The sequence below is a fragment of the Erinaceus europaeus genome, chromosome 4, assembly GCF_950295315.1.
Source record: "Erinaceus europaeus chromosome 4, mEriEur2.1, whole genome shotgun sequence".
Classification (NCBI taxonomy): Eukaryota; Metazoa; Chordata; class Mammalia; order Eulipotyphla; family Erinaceidae; genus Erinaceus; species Erinaceus europaeus.
In genome coordinates this window covers 82,170,515-82,194,460 of record NC_080165.1, presented here as the reverse complement: position 1 = coordinate 82,194,460, position 23,946 = coordinate 82,170,515, and the positions used below count along the sequence as shown (strand labels likewise).

The following is a 23,946-nucleotide window of genomic DNA, read 5'->3' as shown; positions in this document are numbered from 1 at the left end:
ATGCCAAATGTAGTATTTGAACATAAGCCATTTCTGTATCTAAAGACAGTAGCTATTGACTCTCCTAGATGCTTAACCTATCTTGTAGCTTTTTTGCTTTTTAGTTTCCAGATTCAGCCTTATAACAAAGTATATTCTTTTTTCTTTTTATTGTTTTAGTTGTTGTTGATGTCGTCGTTGTATAGGACAGAGAAAAATGGAGAGAGGAAGGGAAAACGGAGAGAATGATAGACACTTGCAGACCTGCTTCACCGCTTGTGAAGCGACTACCCTGCAGGTGGGGAACCGGGATCCTTAGGCCGGTCCTTGTTGCGCTTTATGCCACCTGCACTTAACCCACTGTGCTATTGCCTGACTCCCAAGTATATTCTTTTTTAAAACCGGGCATGTGTATGTGTGTGTGTATGTGTATGTTCCTTGAGCCTCTTTTAAACATCTAGTGGAAGGAGCCCTTGTGATCACATATTACCTACTTTGTAGTTACTGTATTTTCCTACCTATCCAGAGGATCTTTTTATTTTTAGTTTGTATTACACTTGTTGTTACCCAGTTGTAAAAAGGTCCTGTACTGGAAAATTTTTTGTTTTTGTTGTTGTTATTGTCAGTTGGGCTTCATTGTCTCAGGCCAACTATTTTAGACAGAGAAACAGCAGTGGAAAGGAGACCACAGTATGGAATCTTTCTTCAGTTTGGTTGTGGTGGTAGGTGTGCATATGGCAAAGCAAGCACACTGTTCCAAGTGCAGCCATCTTGACAGCCTGATTGGAAGAAATTTTGAAACAAAAAGAAGTCCTTTAGCATAATGAACTCATGGTTTTTACTGAAATACATCTTTTAAATAGAAAGATATTTATATAATGTTTCTAGCTTTCCTTAGGATTTTAAACATTTTATAGACAAGTTTCTCAGCAGATTAGGTGTACCACCACTGGGCTCCCAGATTAGATTATTAGTGTCAAAGTAGTGATTGAATGTAATTGGAATGTAATCCTTTTCTCAGAAAAGAGTGAGTACATATATATTTATAGTATCGTTCAACAGAACTAGAGGCTCTTCTTGAGGCAGTTTCATTGTAACTGAAAATGTGACATAAATTTGCTAAGAATAGATATTCTCAGTATTGCCTCTGATTTACTTTGAAGAAACTTGAAATTTTTGTAAGTATATTTTGGCTCATGCCTTGACTGAGATTAGATTTTTAAATTAGTTTTTAATGCTCTCATGGTAGATCTGATCTAGTTTATTTTGTGAATGAAGACAGGAGGACAGAACATAAGTATTTTTGAATTTTTTTTTTTATCTCATCCAAGCTCATTGTGTCTGGTTATTTGATCCTGAGCTAAATTCTGTGCAGCTCTAGTTACTTTACTGAAAGATATCATTTCCAGGTTTATATTACATGTGGAATTGTTGTAGAATTCTGTAAAGAATTTGTCGATGTTTATTCTGTAATCTTGACTTGTAATGATTGATCAGAGTAGAAATGGCAGAGTAAGTCTGTTATCTATGTTATCTATGCTTCTCTTCATGTTTTTGTAATGTGAGAAATAATGTGAAAAGGGAAAAAACTTTTTGTGACAAGCCTCCTATTTATTCAGTTACTTGTTTTAGGCAGTGACAGAAAAGGAAGAGACAGACAGACAGACATGACAGTAGTGAAGTTTCTTTCATTGTGTAATTATAAAGAGAGGGGGAGAGAGAGAGGAAGACACAGAAAGAACAGAGCACTCCTCAGGTCTGGCTTATGGTAGAGCTGGGGATTGAGCATGGGATCTCAGAGCTTCAGGCATGAAACTGTTTTGCAGAACCATTATGCTATTTCTCTAGATCCTCTCATTTTTAAAAAATTTCCCAGAATCTCTAACTGAATTGTTGCTCACGTAAGTTTAAGCAGTATGCTCATAGGTAGCACTAAGGATTTTGTAGAACCTTAGGTTTGAGTAGATAACTGCCAAAATAATTTTGTAATGTGGCCTGGTAAGATAGTTACTTGATTTTATGTCTATAAAGCTATTATTACTAAATTAATTACAGGTGGGAAATTCCTTAAATGTGTGTTTATAATTTGATACTTAGATATGTATTTTTTTGAAAGTTTAATCTACAGTCAATTGTCAGTTATTAAGTTGTTTTTAAAAATTTTTTTTATATTTATTGATTTTTCCCTTTTGTTGCCCTTTTTTTTTTATTGTTGTTGTAATTGTTATTGTTATTGATGTAGTCATTGTTAGACAGAACAGAGAGAAATGGAGAGAGGAGGGGAAAACAGAGGGGGGGAGAGAAAGACACCTACAGATCTGCCTCACTGCCTGTGAAGCGACTCCCCGGCAGGTGGGGAGCCGGGGGCTTGAACCGGGATCCTATGCCGGTTCTTGTGCTTTGCGCCATGTGCGCTTAACCCACTGCACTACCGCCCGACTCCCTATTAAGTTGTTTTATTAAAGCTATTTCAGGGAAAAAATCATGCTTTGAAAAAAATTGTAATATAGCTCTGATAGCAGAAATAGATCTAAATCACTAATAACTTTTATTCAGGTTATCAAAGACATTAGTCACTTTCAAGAAGTAATTTTGTGACTTTGCAACCTAAAACAGAAAAAATTGGAACACCTGTATTTTTTTTATATATACATTTGCATCATCAAGATTCAATCTATGGCCATACCGCCCTGAACACTCCCGATCTCGTATGAAAAAACAGATTCAATTAAAGACAAAAACCATCCATCAGCATTGGTGGTTTAGTGGTAGAATGCTTGTGTGCCAGAAACCATCCTTAAAATAAATATCATAGTTTTAGAATTTTTCTTCTGAATGTCAAACCAGCCCCTCCCTGTCCGTTTCTTTCTAGGCATAAAGCTGTTTTTTGTTTGTTTCGTTTTCCAATCCACTTGAATTTTGGAGGAAATGATGATTTACCTAAGTAAGCTGGTATGTTAGCATTATCCAGCAGGGTAAAGAATGGTGATTTCTAGGATGAAGGAGATAGCATAATGGTTATTAAAAAGACTTCTGTGGGAGTCGGGTGGTAGCATAGAGGGTTAAGTGTAGGTGGCACAAAGCGCAAGGACCGGTTCGAGCCCCTGGCTTCCCACCTGCAGGGGAGTCGCTTCACAAGCAGTGCCGCAGATATGCAGGTGTCTTTCTCTCCCCCCCCCCCATTTCTCTCTGTCTTATCCAGCAATAGTGACATCAATAACAACAACAATTATAACTACAACAATAAAACGAGGGGAACAAAAGGAAATATTTAAAAAAGGAAAAAAAAGTTTCATGCCTGAGTCTCTGAGGTCCTAGATTCAGTCTCCCGCACCACCATAAGCCAGAGCTGAGCAGTGCTCTTGGAGGTTGGGAGAGGTGGGGGTGGGGAATGAGAATGAGAAGAATGGTGATTTAGACATGAAGAAATCCAACAGCATTTTAGTCCACATTGGAAGGGTACATAAGGAAGAGGGGAGTACTACTGTTGAAATTTGAAATGACCATTTTCAAGATACTCTCTAAGGGTTGAAACTTGGGCTATAATTCTGACATTAAAATATGGTCTTTGAACAATCTGAGAGGTGGCAGAGTTGGTAAGGCATTGGACTCCCATGCATATTTCAGCTTTGGTAGCATGTGGACCCTAGTTTGGGTCAACATGTTCATTATCTAAAGCACTTGATCAGTAAGAAGGAATTCCAAACTCAAAACTAAAGAATTTTTCAGCGAAATCAGTGTGATATCATCAGAGTTTTTCAACACAGAGAATAGTTATACTCTTGTGTAATAAACAATGTGTGAGGCTTCACTGTGTGTTTGAGTTCCTTTTTTGTTGACATACAATTTTTTTCATGATTTGTTAGATAATTCTCCACTTTTATATTTGATTTTGGATCCTTGTGATAACTAGGATTGTCTATGATTATTAGCTATCCTTATTGGTGGAATGTTTTTCTACATTAACTTGTTACTCTGTATAATGACAAATGTTAGTTGTCCCTTTTTTTTTTCCATTCTTCTGGTCTTTTTTCTTTCAGTATTTTCTCATGCCAGAGGGAAATATTTGACTTAATGAATTCATTTTTATAGGATATATATTTTAAAAATTTGTTCTACATAGAACCGTTAGGATGAGTAGATAGAACATGTAAGATCACAGGCAGTAAGATAATGAAACTTAAGACTCATTTTTGATATTAATATATTGATTTTTTTGTTTGTTTTGTTCCCTTCTCCCAGGTTTATGGTTGGCTGTGGGAGATGTGATGACTGGTTTCATGGTGACTGTGTTGGATTAAGTCTTTCTCAAGCACAGCAAATGGGAGAAGAAGACAAAGAATATGTGTGCATGAAATGTTGTGCTGAAGAAGATAAAAAGACTGAAACAGTAGATCCAGATATTTTAGAAAACCAAGCTAAAGTTGATATCCATAGTGAAGATAAAACAATGGAATATGAAAAGTTTGGATTAGTAAAACATCCACCAACAAATGACAAAACTAAATATGTTGATGACACAGTGAAGCACAAAGTCAAAATTTTAAAACGAGTAAGTTTATTAATTATTCTTTAATTTTTTTTTGAAGAACTGAATGTTCAATAAATCCATTTTTAATATTTTTGAGGAGTCTCCAGACTGTTCCAAAGAACTGGACCAAAATTACATTTACATAAACAAACAGTGTAAAGGACCCTTTTCCACCATGCCCTTACGGGCACTTATTTCTCTTTTTTTAATGGATTGCAAGAGTGGGGTAGTATCTCGTTGCCTGATGTGCATTTCTCTGATTACTGGGATGGATCAGTTTTTTCATCTGCCTTTTGGCTATCTTTGGTCTGAAGTGTCTGAACAGGTCTGTTTCATGGTTTTTGCTGCTTTTGCTGTTGAATCTTATGTTTGATGTATGATGTGTAAACATCTCCCATTCAGTTTTGGTGATGGCTCCTTTTCTTTTTTTGTTATTTTTTATTAGTGATTTACAAAATTATAAGGTAATTTAGGTATAGTACCACATCACTTCTACCACCATAGATCTATGCATCAGTCTCCCAGTGATAACCACCATAGTTCTCCCACAGTCTTTTCCTGTTTTGTAGATGAACGCCATTCTCACAGGTGTGAGGTTCTCTCAGTGTGGTTTTAAATTGCATTTTTTAATCATGTGTGAAGTATTCCCACATATGTCTGTGGGCCGTGTGTGTATTTCTTCTTAAATTAGAGAACTGTGTGTTCATATCCACTTTTTTTTTTTTTAATTAGGTTCTTTTTCTTGTTGAGTTGTATGAGTTCTTTGTAAATATTCATTATAAACCACTTGTCAGATGTGTGGTATGCAAATAGGCTGCCTATTTATCCTTGTAGAGATTTCTTTTGATGTGTAGAAGTTTTTTAAATTTGATATAGTCCCAAATATCTAATTTTGTTGTAGATTGTCTTGCTCATTGGGTTGAGTCTCCAGATACATCTTTGATGTTAAGGTACCAATGTGTTTCATTGATAATGGTCATTAATGTCTCATTGATATGGTAATTAGTGTATTTTATAGTTTCAGAGCTAATATCTAAATCTTTGACCCCTTTTGAACTAATTTTGGTGCAGGGTGTTACTTGGTTGTCTAGTTTCATTTTTCTTGTTTTTTTTTTTTTTTTTGAAGAATTTATGTTTTTATTCATGAGAAAGATAGGAGGAAAGAGAGAAAGAACCAGACATCACTCTGGTACATGTGTTGCTAGGGATTGAACTCAGGATCTAATGCTTGAGAGTTCAGTGCTTTATCCACTGCACTACCTCCCGGACCACTAGTTTCATTTTTCTGTATGTGACAGTCTAGTTCTCTGTACCATTTGTTGAAGAGACCTTCTTTTCCCCATTGGACAGTTTTGGTCCCTTTGTGTGAGTTTAGTTCTGTGCTCTTTATTTAGTTCCATTGACCCGGTGTCCATTTTTGTTTCAGTAGTACATTGATTTAATTTTTTTAATTATCTTTATTTATTAAATAGAGACAGAAATCTAGAGAGTAGGGAAGATACAGAGGGAGAGAGAAAGAAAGACAACTGCAGCCCTGCTTCACCACTTATAAAGCTTGCCCTCTGCAGGTGTGGACTTGGAGCTCAAACCCAGGTCCTTGCACATTGTAACGTGCACTCAATCAGGTGCACCACCACCCAGTCCCCCTGATTTAATTACATACACACACACACACACACACACACACACACACACACACACACACACACACACACAAACAGTTATATAAGGGCTTATTTCTGGGTTTCTACTGATAATGCATGCTTATTTTTGTCCCAGTACCACACATTTTCTCATTTTAAGTTACTGTTTAATCATAGTTTCTAACTAAAATGTAACATATCCTATCAATTAGAGAAGAAAAATAGAAAGAACACAGCATTCAAGGTGCAAAGTAAGGGCTGAGTGGTGGCTCGCCCAGTACAGAACACTTGGTGCTATGCACAAGGACCTGGTCCCCACTTACATGGGCAGAGCTTCACAAGCAGTACTGTAAATGTCTTTCACCACATCGTGCCCAACTCTTTCCTCTCAAATTCTCTATATATATTGGAAGGAAGGAAGGAAGGAAGGAAGGGAGGGAGGGAGGGAGGGAGGGAGGGAGGGAGGGAGGGAGGAAGGAAGGAAGGAAGGAAGGGAGGAAGGAAAGGGAGGAGAAAGAGTGTGGTCCGGGAGGTGGTGCAGTGGATAGGGCATGGGACTCTCAAGTATGGGGTCCTGAGTTCAGTCCCCGGCAGCTTGTACCAGAGTGATGTCTGGTTCTTTCTTTCTCTCCTCCTTTCTCATTAATAAATAAAATCTTAAAAAAAAGAAGAAGAAAGGGGAAAATAACTGACAGGAGTGGTAGATTCATCATATAGGCACTTGAGCTCCAGCAGTAATAGTGGTGGCAATTAGAAAGTGTGCAAGTCATATGGGAAATATTTTGTTATCAGAAGCCAATATTACAAGTCAGAGTAGTATGAAATTACAATAGCTGAGTAAACAGATGCTTTAAAAAAAAAACACCAAATTAATTATTTTTCCCCACCAGGTTTATTGCTGGGACTTTGTGCCTTCACAACAAATCCCTTACTCTGTGTGACCATCTTCTCCCCCCACTCCACAAACACTTTTTTTATTTGATAGGTCAGAGAGAAATTCATAGGGTAGAGGAGATAAGGAGAGAGGAAGAGAAACACCTGCAGCATTGTTTTATTACTCATGAATTACAGGTTAGGACCAAGGGTTTGAACCCACGTCCTTGTACATGGTAATATGTGAGCTCAACCCAAGTGCACTACTGTCACCACCCCAGTTTTTACCATGTAATAATGTTACCATTTGTGTCTTCCTATGTTTGGCTTAAAAGAAGGTGGTTCATCATAAATTGGTTTCTGTTTTGCATTTTAATTATATTGGCTTTTACTACAAAGATATTATACACATTTGAGTATATAATTTTTACATAATTAGAAATAAACTTTATTGATTGGTTAGTATTTGAATTAGAATTGCACAATGCATTTTATAAAAAATTCAGAAATACTGTGTGTATACACCAGTGTTTTACCTCTGTATTCTTGTATATGCATTGAATTTGTATTACATATTTTACTATATAATTATTGTGTAACATCATGTGCTCTTATATGTACTGTGTTGTTCCACTCGTGCTCTTAATAAAACTGTGTTAGTACTCAGCAAACACAGCTGCATACATACAACTGTCTGAACAATTTATTTTCATTGTTTTTTTATTGTCTAATTTTTCTAATCCTTGATTTGTTCATGTTTTAGCTAATGTGAGGGAGGAAACTTAGCGCTAGCAAATTTATATGGGTAGCCAAATAAAAGAAACCAAAAGACAGAAAACATGAATTATAAAGTTGGAATGAAACTTAGAAATCTCTTTGTTCCAATTATTCAGATTGAAGAGCATAAGCATGTTCTGTTTCAACTCCTGACTATTGTTTATAAACTTGTTTTAGGTAGAACGTTTCTGAAAAATGTATAGAACATTTTGGTTTGCCAAATACTGGTTATGTCAAGCATTTTCTGTCTGCCAAGACTTTTGAGGGTCAGATTCTGTTCTTTTGATATATTGCTTTGTTGACTTGATTAATTTTAAAATAATTGATACTGTACAATGTATGTCTGAGTATTCCATTGAGAATAGTTTATCATATATCTTTGGGGAAATTTTTATCACAATCATCACTTCTCATGTAGAATATCTTGGCAATTTAGAAATATAGTTCATTCTGTTATATAACTGAGTTGTTTCCATTTTACCTAAAAAGATATGAACATGAATGTTGGAAATGCTTTGTTAAAATCCCTTCATTTAGTCTCTGTCAGAAGGTGAATATAGGTTAATGTGATTTTGTAAATGTGTCCTTTAAAAAATTACTCCTTTGTCATTATTTTTTAGTAATGGACTGTTAAATTCTATTAGTCTTGTTTGATTTTAGCCTGTGGTGTTTGCTTTTTATTTAAAACTGAAAATAATAATCATCTTACGGATTTTTTTAAAGATGTTTCTGGGAAAGAATTTCACATGAGAAAGAAAAGTTGAAACAGCACTAGTACATGAAGCAATAGGAATTGAACCTGAAGCCTTAAAAATGCATATCTGCACTCTGTTATCTGAGCTATTTTCCCAGCTTAGCTTTCTTAAGTTTCACTTCTTATTCCTTTTTATATTAAACCATTTATTGAATTCTGAATACATAACAGTTATGGCACCAGACTAGTGTAAATAGCACCAATTGAAATACACTTATGCTCTCAAGTCTAATTGGTGAGGTTGGAAGTTAATAAGCAAATTTTAAAAATCAGGAGATTCCTAGTCCTGTGAAATAGTTTTTTTAAAAAAATGTCGTTGTCTCTATGAAACATTTTTAAGTCTATTGATAAAGTTTTCTTCCCTGTCTTTCAAGTACTAATTTACTAGGCCAGCAAAATAACTCACTTAGTGTGCTGCTTTGCCATGTGAATGATCCAAGTTTAAGTCGTGTCCTCCCCTGCCCCTTGCTTTGGTCTTAGTTGGTGTCTGTGTCTTGTGTCTCTCTCTCTCTGTCTCTCTGTGTCCATCCGTCTGTCCCTCCCTTCCTCTTTCCCTCCTTCCCTCTGACGCTTATCTAAAAAAGAAGCAAAAAATAAGTACTAAATTTGATGTGATGAAGTACTCACAAAGGTCTTAGAATTCCAGTTCACAAATATTTTTTTAAAAAATTATTTTAAATATTTATTCCCTTTTTGTTGCCCTTGTTGTTTTATTGTTGTAGTTATTGATGTCATTGTTGTTGGATAGGACAGAGAAATGGAGAGAGGATGGGAAGACAGAGAGGGAGAGAAAGATAGACACCTGCAGACCTGCTTCACCGCTTGTGAAGCGACTCCCCTGCAGGTGGGGAGCCAGGGACTCCAACCGGGATCCTTACGCAGATCCTTGTGCTTTGTGCCACCTGTGCAACCCACTGTGCTACCCCTCGACTCCCCTATTTATTTACTAATGAGAAAGATAGCACATGTGCTGCTGGGGATCGAATTCAGGACCTCATGCCTGAGAGTCCAGTGCCTCTACACTGCGCCACCTCCTGAACCACCACAAGTATTTTTTTTGGGGGGGGCATTATAATGATTAGGATGATAGTGATATGTATCTTGATGATAGTGATATGTATCTTGATGACTTACTGTGAGTTAAAAATGTCAGTAGGTACATTGTAATACATACAGTTGAATTATTGGGTTGTTGGAAAAGTCATGATGTATTTTTTTGTTTTTCTGTTCAAAATTGCAACATGACTTTTCCAAAAGCCCATAACATTTATTTTAGAAAAATAGTGGACACTATGATGCCTGTTTAACCACAGTTTCTCCCTCCTTTTTTTCATATCTGCAGCCAAGAAGATTCTACTTAACTCGCTTTCTAATACAATTACTAGAAAAATAGTGGTAAATATAGATGCCAAGTATATCCACAAATTTCTTTCTCCTTTCATAATTTCATAATCTACAGTTGAGACCTTTATTTTATACCAAGTTTTCCCCTAATATTATTATGAACATGATCTTTTTTGTTTCTCCTTTCTGGGCTATGATATGTTCTACAGAGTATAGTTGCTTAGCGTGGGTTTTATTTTATTTATTTATTTATGTATTTTATTTATTTATTGGGTAGAGACAGAATTCGAGAAGGAAAGGGGATATAGAGAGGGAAAGAGAGAAAAGGAGACACCTGCAGTGCTTGGTCCTTGTGCTTTTTAATGTGATCTCTACTGGGTGTGCCATCACTTGGCCCCCCAACCCAGGTTTTCAATGAAAAGAGTAATGTCATTTTTTCCCCCTTCTAATTGAGAGCTATTTATTTATTTTAATTTTTATTATTTATTTTCCCTTCTGTTGCCCTTGTTATTTTGTTGTTCTTGTAGTTATAGTTGTTGTTGTTGATGTCAATGTTGTTGGATAGGACAGAAAGAAATGGAGAGAGGAGGGGAAGACAGGGAGAGAAAGAGAGACACCTGCAGACCTGTTTCACTGCTTATGAAGCGACTCCCCTGCAGGTGGGGAGCTGGGGCTCAAACCATGATCCTTACCATGGGTCCTTGCACTTTGCACCACCTGCGCTTAACCCCCTGCACTACCGCCTGACCCCCGAGAGTTATTTCTTTACATCTTAGTTTTTTAAAAATGGTTTTTGGGCTATAATGAAATGTGCTTGATCTTAATAGGTTATAATACTAATTGGATTTAATTTCACATTCATACTATTGAGACTGGTTTTATATTTTAAATTTAATAATTTACTAAGTTTTCATTCTAATGAGTCAGTGCCATTTTTTTCCTTTTTCTTTTCAGGAATCTGGTGAAGGCAAAACCTCATCAGACAGCAGAGATAGTGAAATTAAAAAATGGCAACTAGCTCCACTTCGAAAAATGGGACAACCAATCTTACCTAGGCGATCTTCAGAAGAAAAAAGTGAAAAAATACCAAAAGAATCTGTAACCACTTGCACAGGAGAAAAAGCTTCAAAACAAGGTAGTAAAATTAACATGCTCTAAAATAATTATATATTTTGTATGCTATCAGTCAGCATCAGAAAAAATTTAAATGTAACATTTTAATGACAGTAAACATAGTTTAGGTCATTGACTAATTTAAAATTATTATATTAAATTTCAGAAAAATAATAGTTAAGTTAATGTCCTGACATTACAGAACTCAGGAACTAAGAGACAGACAGCTTAAAAAAAAAAAAAAGGAAAAGCTGGCTATGGGGTATAGTAGATTTGTCATGCAGGTACCCCAACAAGAACCCTGGTGACAATTAAATAATAATAATACAGGGGCTGGGTGGTGGCACACCTAGTTGAGCATGCATTACAGTGTGAAAGGACTCATGTTCAAGCTCCTGGTCCTCACTTATTGGGGGATGTTTCATGAGAGGTTAAACAGTGTTGTTGGTATCTCTCTTCCCCCACTCCCTCTGCCTCCCCTTGCAACTTCTCTCTGTTTATATTACAAAATAAATGGGTATATAAGTAAAATATTTTTTAAAATCAGTAATTTCCCACAGCTTGTGCTTTATGAGAGAAAAATAGAATGGAATTTACCAGTACTTAAGTTACTATTTAAAATCATAGTCCAGGGCAGGCATAATAGCTCACTTGGATAGTGTGCTGCTGTGATATGAGTGACTCAGGCTCATTCCCAGGCCCTATTCCACCATACTGAAGGAAGCTGTGGTTTCCTTCCTTCTTTCTCTGCATCTTTGTCTCTCTATCTCAAGGTAAACCCAGTGTTAAAGCACTGGAGGTGACAGAAGGGGGGAAGGGGGGGGTAAGATCGTGATCCCCAAAAGGAGCATCTCAGACAACTACAGTTAATGGAATCATTACCACTAAGCTGACCTTACAAGAAATACTAAGTGTGATTTTATAACAGGAAGATACTGAATGATCTCATTCATATAAAGTATATAGAGATTAAAGTAAAGGTAATGAGGTAAAGTCAAATGTAAAGAAACCTTTAGATTCAGGGGTGGAAGCATAATATACTATGCAAAAAAATAAAAAAAAAACAACCCTCTGTTAATTACCATAAGCCAGAGCTGAGCAAAACTGGGGTTACCAGAGTAAGTTGGGGGAGTGGATGTTAAGGATGACAGGAGTTCAGTAGACTTTGGTGGAAAAATATTGATAGTTTAGTGGTGAGTATGGTATGGCAGTGTAACTTTTGAAAGGCTATGGTATTCTTATTCAAGACACTAAATTTGCAAATCGTGATACCTCAAAAAAAAAAGGGAACATCTGAAAAAAATGAAATCATGAGCATATATATATATATATATATATATATATATATATATATATATACAGCTAGTAGTAACAGCTCAGCAATGAGTAAGGAATAACAGAACTCTTGGAGAGTATCAGCATTTAGAATTTGTAAAGAAGAGAATTCGGCAGAGGAACTTGATAGATGGCATATGTAAGAGAATTAAAAGTGATGGTGGCTTAAAATCCAGGTGAAGTCTCAAAAAGGGAAACGTCAGAGTGGGCATAGATAGCATAATGGTTTTCATAATGCAAAGAGACTATCATGTCTGAAGCTCCGAAGTCCCAGGTTCAGTCTCCCACACCACTGTAAACTGATCAGTGCTCTGGCTAAAAAAAAGGAAAAATCATTGTGCCAGATACTATATAAACATATAATTAAGTGAATACACACACACACACACACACACACACACACGAAATTAAGCTCATTAGGGATCTTAAATAATTTTGGTGAAATGTTAGGGAGTAAGCTAATTGTAGTGGCTAATGGAGAATGAAAAGGAACTAGAGATAATGTATATAATGCAAGGATTTTGTTATTAAAGAGAGTGGAAATATGTGGTAGCTAGAATTAGATATGGAATCAAGGGGGGGAAAATAAAGGAAATATTATAGCATGTTTGTAAAGACTTAATAGCCCAGTAGAATGAGAGCATATTTGATGTAAGAGAGAAAGCTGGAGACATAAGAGCATATGGGACTGTCATCCCTGAGACTGAATTCCCAGGTTCAGTTCCCACCAAACTAATGACAACAGTAGCTAAGTTAGTAAATAAAAGTGAGAAACAAAATGATAGAATAACAGGCTGAAAATTAAACAGGAGAGCTTAAAGATGAGACAGAGAACAACAGAAAAGCTAAATAAATAAATAAAATAAAATAAAATGAAAAAAAGATTTATGGCACAATATTAAAAGGAGCTATATAGACATCATAGGTGTCCTCGAAGAAGGAAAGGGGAAGAACATATTTGGAAGAGATAATAGCTGAGAATTTACTCTGAGTAAAGGGAAAAATTTACAAATCCAGGAAATGCAGTGTGCCACCCACAATAAGCCCAAATACACATAAAATGACAAAAACTAAGGCTAAGGAAAAGATTCCTAGGGCAGCAAGAGAAAAACAATTACCTGTAGGGGGAAACCCCATAAGATTGCCAACAGATTTTACTTTACTCTTCTAGCCTTGGGTACTTTACTCTGTTAGACTTTTCGTTTATAATGAATGGAAAATAAAGAGCTTCACAAGCAGGGCTGGGCAGTGGCGCACTGATTGAGCACACATGTTACAGTGTGCAAGGACCCGGGTTCAAACCCCAGTCTCCACCTGCAGGGGAAAAGCTTCATGAGTGGTGAAGTGGGGCTGCAGGTGTCTGTCTCTCCCTTGCTGTCTCCTGTTTCCCTCTTGATTTCTGGCTGTCTCTATCCAATAAATAAAGATAATAAAAAAATTCAAAAAAAAAGTTTCACAAGGAAAAGCTGAAAGCATCTGTCACCACTAAACCTGCCCTCCAAAAAGTTCTAAAGAGTTTTATATAAAAGCACTAACATAACACCCAAACAATGGCAATATGTACTCTTAAATCCAGTTTCATTAATACCAATGGACTGAATTCTTTTAAATGACGCAAGACAGTAGAGTGGGTCAGGAGATACACCTCAACCATATGCTGCTTACAGGAAACCCATTTAATTTAGGAGGACAAGAAAAGCACAGGCTCAGAGTTAAAGGCTAAAACACAGTAATTCAAGATAGTGGGCCAGAAAAGAAATCATGGACAGTGATAGTTCAATTAATAAAAGACGTGTGGATATTACATAGTGATCATGGATTAACCAAGATGATGTAAATCCGTATCAAATGAGGAAGAATCACAATATATAAAGCAACTATTAACAGAACTGAAGATAAACACCAATAGAACACAGTAAAAGTAAGGGACCTTAATACCCTACTATCCCAAATTGGTCAATGAGACAGAAAATGAATGAGGAAATAAGTTTTCTAAGTGAGATAGATAAGTTTGGCCTAATGTGTATCTATTTAAATTTCCATCTCAAGAAAACAATGCATATATTAACTGCGCCCACATAAAACATTTTCAAAAATAGTAGATCATATACAGGGCCACAAAGACAGTGCCAGTAAATTTAAGAGCATTAAAATCATTCCAAGCATCTTCTCAGACCACAGTGTAGTTAAACCTAGTTAACAAGTGACAAAAAAAGAGAGAAAGCTCAAAAGTATGTAGGCTTAACAAAATGCTTCTAAACAACTTTTCAGCAAGGGAGAAATCAAGGAAGACATTAAAACTTTCCTGGAATGGGGCCAAGTGATGGCACACCTGATTAAGTGCACACATTATAGTGCGCAAGGTACCAGATTCAAGCCTCAGCTCCCCATCTGCAGGGGGAAAGCTTCACAAGTGGTGAAGCAGGGCTGCAGATCTCTCTCTTTCTCTTTCTATCCTCCCTTCCCCCATTTCTGGCTGTCTGTATCCAATAAATAAATAAAGATACTAAAAAAAATTTTTAAAAGAACTTTACTGGAACAAATGTAAAAGAGGACATGAACTATCAGAATATAATATAGAACACAGAAAAGCAGTATTAGGAGAGAAATTCACAGCAATATAAACCCATATCAGAAGCCAAGGAAAAGCTCAACTAAGCGATGCTACACTTGAAAGATTCAGAAAAAGAATAACAGAAGTCCAAAGTAAGTAGAAGGAGGGAAATAATAAAAATTGAGACAGATCATTAGCACTGAAAACAAACAAAAAGTTCAAGAAGATCAGTGAAACTAAGAGCTGGTTCTTTGAAAGTCTAAACAGAATTGACAAGCTCCTAGCCAGACATAAGAAGAAGAAAGAGAAGACAAATTGGATTGTAAATGAAAGAGGAAAGATTACAATTTAGAAAACCCTAAAGAATACAGTAGAAAATTCTTTGGAAACATTAGGAACATTAGGCAATTTAGTAAAATAGCAAGCTACAAAGTTAATACTCAGAAGTCATAGATACATTTCTATGCATACAATAAACTTGACTAGGAAGAAATCAATCCCATTTACAATAGCATCAGAAAGAATTAGATCTCTAGGAATAAATTTAACAAAGGAGACAAAAGACTTGTGCGTTGAAAACTATGGATAACTATAAAACAGGGTAAGACAACAAGAAAGGGGGCTCAACACCCAGTTGAGGATACATGCTACTGTGTTTAGGGATCCAGGTTTAAGCTCCTTGTCTGCACATCCAGGAAGTAAGCTTCGAGAGTGGCAAAGCTGTGTTGCAGGTATCTCTCTTCTTCTCTCCCTACCTCCGCCTTCCCTCTTGATATCTTTCTGTCTCTAACCAATAAAATAAATTAATAAGTAATACACAATGAAATGAGAAGATTCCCATGCTCATGGATTGGAGAAATAAACATCTACAATGACCATTTTACCAAAAGCAATGCATAGGTTGAATGCAATTCCTGTCAAACTCCCTATCAACCTCTTAAAATGAATAGAACCCAATGCTACAGGATTTTATCTGGAACCACCAAACAAAAGCCCTGAGATTTCCTGAAGCTGTCCTGAGAAATATGAAAGAGGTATCACACTCCCTGATTTACAATATTACATGGATATAGTAATAAAAAATGTTTGCTATTGGAACTAAAATAGACACTCAGATCAATAGAATTGACAGCCCAGAGTTAAGCTATCACATTTATGGACAGTTAACCTACAACATAGGAATCCAGAACATGAAGTGAAGAAAAGAATTACTCTATAATACATGTTGTTGGAAAAACTGACTGACCACTTGCAGAAGAAGAATGAAGCAGGACCACCAGAAGTTACTAGGCACAAAATTAAACTCAGAATGAGTCAATAAGCTAGTATGTTAGTCACATTAGTGAGATGTTTGAAATTGAGATTTTGGGGGTGTTTTTATGAATTAGTGTTGATAGATTTGAAAAATCATTTGAAAAGCTTATTCAAATTAACATATCAACTACAATTAAAATTAGAAGAAACTTATCAGATGTGATATTAACAAATGACTGTTCCATCTACCATTTTTACATCAGATTTTTTTAAATCAAATATGTTGCTTTTTTTTTTTTTTTTAAACCAGAGCACTAATTAGCTCTGGTTTATGGCGGTTTGGGGAATTGAACCTGGGACTTTGAAGCCTCAGGCATGAGTGTCTCTTTGCATAATCACTATGCTATCTACCCCTTCCCTAAATCAAACTTTCTTTTTCTTTTTTTTCTTAAGATTTATTTATTTATCTTATTTATTAAAGATAGACGAGAGAAAGAACCAGACATCACTCTGGTACATGTGCTGCTGGGTATCAAACTCAGGACCTCCAGCTTGAGAGTCCAGTGCTTTACCCACTGAACCACCACCTGGAGCACAATCAAATTTTCTAATTCGACTTTTTTCAAAATTTAATGGACAGGGGATTGTTACTTTGGCATATTTGATCATAGGAATTGAACTTAAGACCTTATGTTTTGTCAGTCCAGTGATCTAGCCACTGTACTCCCTTTCAGACCATCTAAATATTTTTTCTAATTTATTTATTTACTTATTTATTTATTTGCTTGAGTGGAAGAGAGGGGATTAGAATGTGAGCATCGTTATGGCCCAAGTAATGTTGGGGATAGAACTTGGGTCCTGAACTTTATCCATTGTGCTACTTCTAGGCCTCCCAAGTAGTTTCTTTTCTTTTGTTTTTCTAAATAGTTTCTTAAAAGTCAATATTTATGTATGTGAAAAGAATCTAGCTCTAATCACGATTATTTATAGCTTTAGGACTACATTTAATCTGTCTAATTAAAGTTCATTCAAATTAGAGTTTCAGTATCACAATGGGATTTGGGTTCTGACTTAATATTTATAAATAACTTTTAGTCATTTCATTTTTCTTACAAATGTATGCATTAAATTATTAAAAAATTAATCAGTTTTAATATTTAAATTAGGTGCTCATGAGAAACAAGAGATGAAAAAGAAGAAAAGTGAAAAAGGAGTGCCTAGTATACATCCTTCTGCTGCTTCTACTGCTAAGCCTTCTGCAGATCAGATCAGACAAAGTGTCAGGCATTCTCTCAAAGACATTCTTATGAAAAGGTAAGACACATTATTATAGAAGATTTAAAAACATATTCTTCATATACTTAAATATTAATTAATTCTAATTTTAAGACTTACAGACTCAAATTTGAAGGTGCCAGAAGAAAAGGCAACAAAAGTTGCCACAAAAATTGAAAAAGAACTTTTCTCTTTTTTTCGGGACACTGATGCTAAATACAAGAATAAATACAGAAGTTTGATGTTCAACCTGAAAGATCCTAAAAATAATGTAAGTATGCTTTATGTTTATAGGATCCTGTGATTTTAAAGTCTTTTACTACTGAATTGAATTGTGAATTTTGTATATTGGTGACTATGTTATACATTAAGTCTTCTTTCTCTTTTTATAACTGGGAGGGGGGGGGTATGGAGAACCAAAGCATTACCCTGGCATATACAATGCTGGAGATGAGACTCAAGAAAAGTCTTGTGTTTGAGGGTCTAGCACTTTATATACTGTGCCACTCCGAGGCTTTTACAATAAATCTCTTAAAATAAAAAAATAAATTTTTCTCAGCCTAATTTATGTGAGTTTTCTTTCTATTATGTCCCTTGTTTAATTCAGTTTATTAAATATTTATTTATTTATTTTCCAGACCCACTCTTCTCCTGCATTACTACTATGTTGTTTCCCCAAACCTGCACTGTCATATTTTTTTTTTAATAATTTATTTCTTTATTGGGGAATTAATGTTTTACATTCAATAGTAAATACAATAGTTTGTACATGCATAACATTCCCCAGATTCCCATTAAACAGTACAACCCCCACTATGTCATTCATCATCTTTCATGGACCTGTATTCTCCCCACCCACCCACCCACCCCAGAGTCTTTTACTTTGGTGTAATACTCCAATTTCATTTCAGGTTCGACTTGTGTTTTCTTTTCTAATCTTGTTTTTCAACTTCGGGCTGAGAGTGAGATCATCCCATATTCATCCTTCTGTTTCTGACTGATTTCACTCAACATGATTTTTTCAAGGTCCATCCAAGATCGGCTGAAAACGGTGAAGTCACCATTTTTTACAGCTGAGTAGTATTCCATTGTGTATATATACCACAACTTGCTCAGCCACTCATCTATTGTTGGACACCTGGGTTGCTTCCAGGTTTTGGCTATTACAAATTGTGCTGCCAAGAACATAAGTGTACACAGATCTTTTTGGATGGATGTGTTGGGTTCCTTAGGATATATCCCCAGGAGGGGAATTGCAGGGTCATAGGGTAGGTCCATTTCTAGCCTTCTGAGAGTTCTCCAGACTGTTCTCCACAGAGGTTGGACCAATTGACATTCCCACTAGCAGTGCAGGAGGGTTCCTTTGACCCCACATCCTCTCCAGCATTTGCTGCTGTTACCTTTTCTGATGTATGACATTCTCACAGGAGTGAAGTGATATCTCATTGTTGTCTTGATTTGCATTTCTCTGACAATCAGAGATTTGGAGCATTTTTTCATGTGTGTGTCGGCCTTTTGGATCTCTTCTGTGGTGAATATTCTGTCCAAGTCCTCCCCCCATTTTTGGATGGGGTTATTTGTTGTCTTGTTGTTGAGTCTGGCAAGCTCTTTATATATGTCGGTTATTAAACTCTTATCTGATGTATGGCATATAAAGATCTTCTCCCATTCTGTGAGGGGTCTCTTGGTTTGGGTAGTGGTTTCTTTTGCTGTGAAGAAGCTTTTTAATTGGATGTAGTCCCATAGGTTTATACTTGCCTTAGTCTTCCTTGTAATTGGATTCGTTGCATTGAAAATGTCTTTAAAATTTATGTGGAAAAAAGTTCTGCCAATATTTTCCTCTAAGTATCTGATAGTTTGTGGTCTAACATCCAAGTCCTTGATCCACTTGGAATTTACTTTTGTATTTGGTGAAATACAGTGATTCAGTTTCATTCTTCTGCATGTTTCAACCCATTGATTCCAACACCATTTGTTGAAGAGACTCTGCTTTCCCCATGTAATAGTCTGGGCCCCTTTGTCAAAGATTAGATGTCCATAGGTATGGGTCCTCATTTCTGGGCTCTCAATTCTATTCCACTGGTCAGTGTGTCTGTTCATGTTCCAGTACCAAGCAGTTTTGATGACAATGGCCCTATAATACAGTTTGAGATCTGGGAGTGTGATGCCTCCGGTTCTGTTCTTTTTTCTCAAGATTGTTTTGGCAATTCTAGGTCTTTTCTGGTTCCAGATAAACATTTGTAGCATTTTTTCTATTCTCCTAAAAAATGTGCTTGGGATCTTGATGGGGATAGCATTAAATTTGTAGATGGCTCTGGGTAATATATTCATTTTGATGATGTTAATTCTACCAACCCATGAACATGGAATATCTTTCCACTTCTTTGTGTGTTTTTCAATTTCTTTGAGTAGTGACTCATAATTTTCAGTATACAAGTCTTTCACTTCTTTGCTTAGGTTTACTCCTAGATATTTTATTGTTTTTGTTGCTATAGAAAAAGGAACTGATTTCTGGATTTCAATTTCTTCTAACTTAGTGTTTGCATAGAGGAATGCCACTGACTTTTGAATGTTAATTTTATAGCCTGACACCTTACTGTATTGCCTGATGATTTCCAAAAGCTTCTTGCTGGATTCCTTAGGTTTTTCCATGTATACTATCATGTCATCTGCAAATAAGGAGAGTTTGACTTCTTCTCTTCCAATCTGTATGCCTTTAATTCCTTGCTCCTGCCTGATTGCTATGGCAAGAACTTCCAACACTATGTTGAATAGTAATGGTGATAGTGGGCAACCCTGTCTAGTACCTGATCTGAGGGGAAATGCTTCCAGTTTTTCACCATTGAGTATGATGTTGGCTATAGGTTTGCTATATATAGACTCCACTATCTTCAGGAATTTTCCATCTATTCCCATTTTTTGTAGTGTTTTGATCATAAAGGGATGTTGTGTTTTGTCAAAGGCTTTCTCCGCATCTATTGATATGACCATGTGGTTTTTGGTCTTGCTTTTGTTGATGTGGTGGATCACATTGATTGACTTACGTATATTAAACCAACCTTGCATGCCTGGGATAAACCCCACTTGGTCATGATGAACAATCTTTTTGATATACTGCTGTATCCGGTTGGCTAGAATTTTGTTCAATATTTTTGCATCTGTGTTCATCAGAGATATTGTCTGTAGTTTTCTTTTTTGGTTGTGTCCCTATTTGCTTTTGGTATCAGGGTGATGTTGGCTTCATAGAAGCTGGCAGGGAGTATTCCAGTGTCTTCAATCTTCTGGAAGACTTTTAAAAGTAGAGGTATTAGTTCTTCTTTGAAAGTTTTGTAGAATTCCTTTGTAAAACCATCTGGTCCAGGACTTTTATTTTTGGGAAGATTTTTGATAACTGTTTCAATTTCATTAGCTGTGATGGGCCTGTTCATGTTATCCACTTCCTCTTTACTTAGTTTTGGAAGTTGGTAGGTATCTAGGAAATCATCCATTTCTTCCAGGTTCTCTAGCTTGGTGGCATATAGTTGTTCATAGAAGCCTCGCATGATATGTTGAATTTCTGCAATGTCTGTTGTGATATCTCCTCTTTCATTTACTATCTGATTTATTTGGGTCTTCTCCCTTTTTTGTTTTGTGAGTCTGGCTAAAGGTTTGTCGATTTTGTTCACTCTTTCGAAGAACCAACATTTACTTTCATTGATCTTTTGTATGGTTTTCCTATTCTTAATGTTATTTATTTCTGCCCTAACTTTAGTGATTTCTGTCCTTCTGGTTGCTTTAGGATTCCTTTGTTGTTCTTCTTCTAGGTCTTTAAGATGTGCAATCAGGCTGTTTATTTGTGCCTTTTCTTGTTTCCTAATGTGTGCTTGTATAGCTATGAACTTCCCTCTTAGGACTGCTTTAGCTGTGTCCCAAATATTTTGATAGTTTGTGTCTTCATTTTCATTGAACTCTCGAAACATTTTGATTTCTTCCTTGATTTCCTCTTTGACCCACAAGTTGTTAAGAAGTGTACTGTTGAGCTTCCACATTTTGGGACTCTTACTAATCTTTTGTTGCTTGTTAAGTGTTAGTTTAATTCCACTGTGGTCTGAGAAGATGCTTGGGATGATTGCAATGCTCTTGAATTGGCTGATGCTGTCTTTGTGGCCTAACATATGGTCTATCCTTGAGAATGATCCATGTGGATTTGAATAAAATGTGTATTCCAGTTTCTTGGGATGAATGACTCTGAAAATGTCCAATAGTTCTAGTTTATCTATCTCTTCATTTAGCTCCCTTATGTCTTTATTGATTTTCTTCCTGGATGATCTGTGAAGTTGAGAGAGTGGGGTGTTGAAGTTCCCTACTATGATTGTGTTACTGTTAATATATTGCTGTAGCTCTTTCAGTAGAAGTTTGATGTATTTAGATGGCTTCTCATTGGGTGCATAGATGTTAATAATTGTTGAGTCCTCTTGATTGATTGATCCTCTGAGCATTAAGTAGTGTCCATTCCTATCTTTTTTAATCTTATCTATTTTAAAGTCTATCATGTCAGATATGAGAATAGCTGTTCTTGCCCTTTTTTTGTGGGACATTGGCTTGTATGATAGTTTTCCATCCTTTTACTTTAAGTCTGTGTTTGTCTTGTTGAGTTAGGTGGGTTTCCTGTAGACAACATATTGTTGGGTTGTGTTTTCTGATCCATCTTCCTACTCTGTGTCTTTTAATAGGTGAATTCAGGCCATTGACATTTATTGATATCAAAGATTGAAAATATTTTAACGCCATTCTTGAAGAGTTTTAGAGTGTTTTGATATATGTCCTATTTGTGGTGGTCTGGTGTTTATAGGAGACCTTTCAGAACTTCTTTCAGGGCAGGCTTGGTGATGGTTGCTTCCTTCAACTGTTGCTTGTCTGAGAAGGTTTTGATGCTTCCATCTAGTCTGCATGACAGTCTAGCAGGATATAGTATTCTTGGCTGAAAGCCTTTCTCATTGAGCACTCGATAGATATCTTGCCCTTCTCTTCTGGCCTGTAGTGTTTGTATGGAGAAGTCTGCTGCTTATCTTAAGGGTTTTCCTTTGTAGGTGACTCTTTGTTTTTCTCTTGCAGCCTTCAGGATCCTTTCTTTATCCTTATTCCTTTCCATTCTAAGTATGACATGTCTTGGTTTCTTTAGGTCTTGGTAAATTCCTTTTGGGACCCTCTGGGCTTCTTGAATCTTTATGTCTTTGGTGTTGTCTAGACTAGAGAAATTGTCAGCTATTATGGCCTGGAGAATGCTTTCTTCCTCTCCTTCTCTTTCTTCCTCTGGTAAGCCAATAATGCGTATATTGTTTCTTTTGAAGTCATCCCATAGGACTCTGTTGTTGTTTTCAGCATCTCTTAATCTCTTTTTGAGATCTCTTACTTCTTTTTTAGTTGTCTCTAATTCATCCTCAATCTTGCTAATTCTGTCTTCAGCCTCATAGATTCTATTCTCTCTACCCTCTACTGCTTTCTGGAGTTCATCTATTTTGTTGCCCTGCTCTGATACTGTTTTAGCTTGTTTAACTAGTTGCCTTCTTAGCTCAGCGATTTCAGCTTTCAGCTCTCTAATAACCATGAGATAATTAGAATTTTCTTCCATATTCTCATTTGTTGTTCCTGCATTTCTGATTATAATTTTTTCAAATTCTTTACTCACTCTTGTTATTTCCTTAGCTAATGTTTGGATGTTGAACTCGTTGTTTTGTGCTTCACCCTCTGGAGGACTTTTAGCTGCACTCTTGTCCTGGTTCGAGTCTCCAATATTTTTTCTTGTTTTTTTAACCATTTTATATATTATGTTATGAGTTCCCTTTATCAGTACTTTTCAAATTATTGATCACTATTGCCTGGATTGACTTGTGTCCAAGTAATTTAATTAAAGGGTTTACCGTGGTGCATTTTTTTCATATTATACACAGATTTATAATGTCATTCACAAATCATATGAAATTATTAACTTGAAAATTAATACTTAGAGTTGGTATGAAAAAAGTTCTAGTTGTCTTGACAGGGCAGGAGCAGATGACTTCACAGTTTATATATGGCCCAGGGGTCAAACATTCAGTTCCCAACTCTCTTATTCTGTATTGTAGATAATGTATTAATAAACAAACATTTCCTTCAGGTTTCAAATTGCATCTTTATTATGCTTCTGTATAGTAGCTCCGCTTCAAAAATATTTATTTTCCCATTTTTAAATATTTTTCAGATACTATTTAAAAAAGTACTAAAAGGAGAAGTAACCCCTGATCATCTTATAAGAATGAGTCCTGAGGAATTAGCTTCTAAAGAATTAGCTGCTTGGAGACGAAGAGAAAATAGACATGTAAGATTATTTATAAATATGTCTGTGACTGAATCTCAATCTGCTTTTCAGATATTAGGAATTACACAGATAATTCAGAATGTACATTGGGACTGGGTGGTGGCGCACCTGGTTGAGCGCACATGTTACAGTGCTTAAGGACCCGAGTTTGGGTCCCCCGGTCCCCACCTGCAGAGG

The 23,946-nt window shown here is 36.1% G+C and overlaps 1 protein-coding gene across 2 annotated transcripts in view; it reads left to right on the top strand.

Moving 5' to 3' along the window:
• The window catches only part of PHF3 (PHD finger protein 3), a 108,732-nt gene that overhangs the window by 67,094 nt on the left and 17,692 nt on the right, over positions 1-23,946 (top strand). The window contains exons 5-9 of one of the 2 annotated variants that reach the window (XM_016194816.2): positions 4,222-4,531; positions 10,856-11,036; positions 17,324-17,471; positions 17,547-17,703; positions 23,653-23,769. In XM_016194816.2, the coding sequence (XP_016050302.2) occupies positions 4,222-4,531; positions 10,856-11,036; positions 17,324-17,471; positions 17,547-17,703; positions 23,653-23,769 (913 nt within the window). Of the gene's footprint in view, positions 1-4,221; positions 4,532-10,855; positions 12,145-17,323; positions 17,472-17,546; positions 17,704-23,652; positions 23,770-23,946 lie in introns of those variants that run through there. The other variant, XM_060189995.1, reaches the window with a different exon arrangement.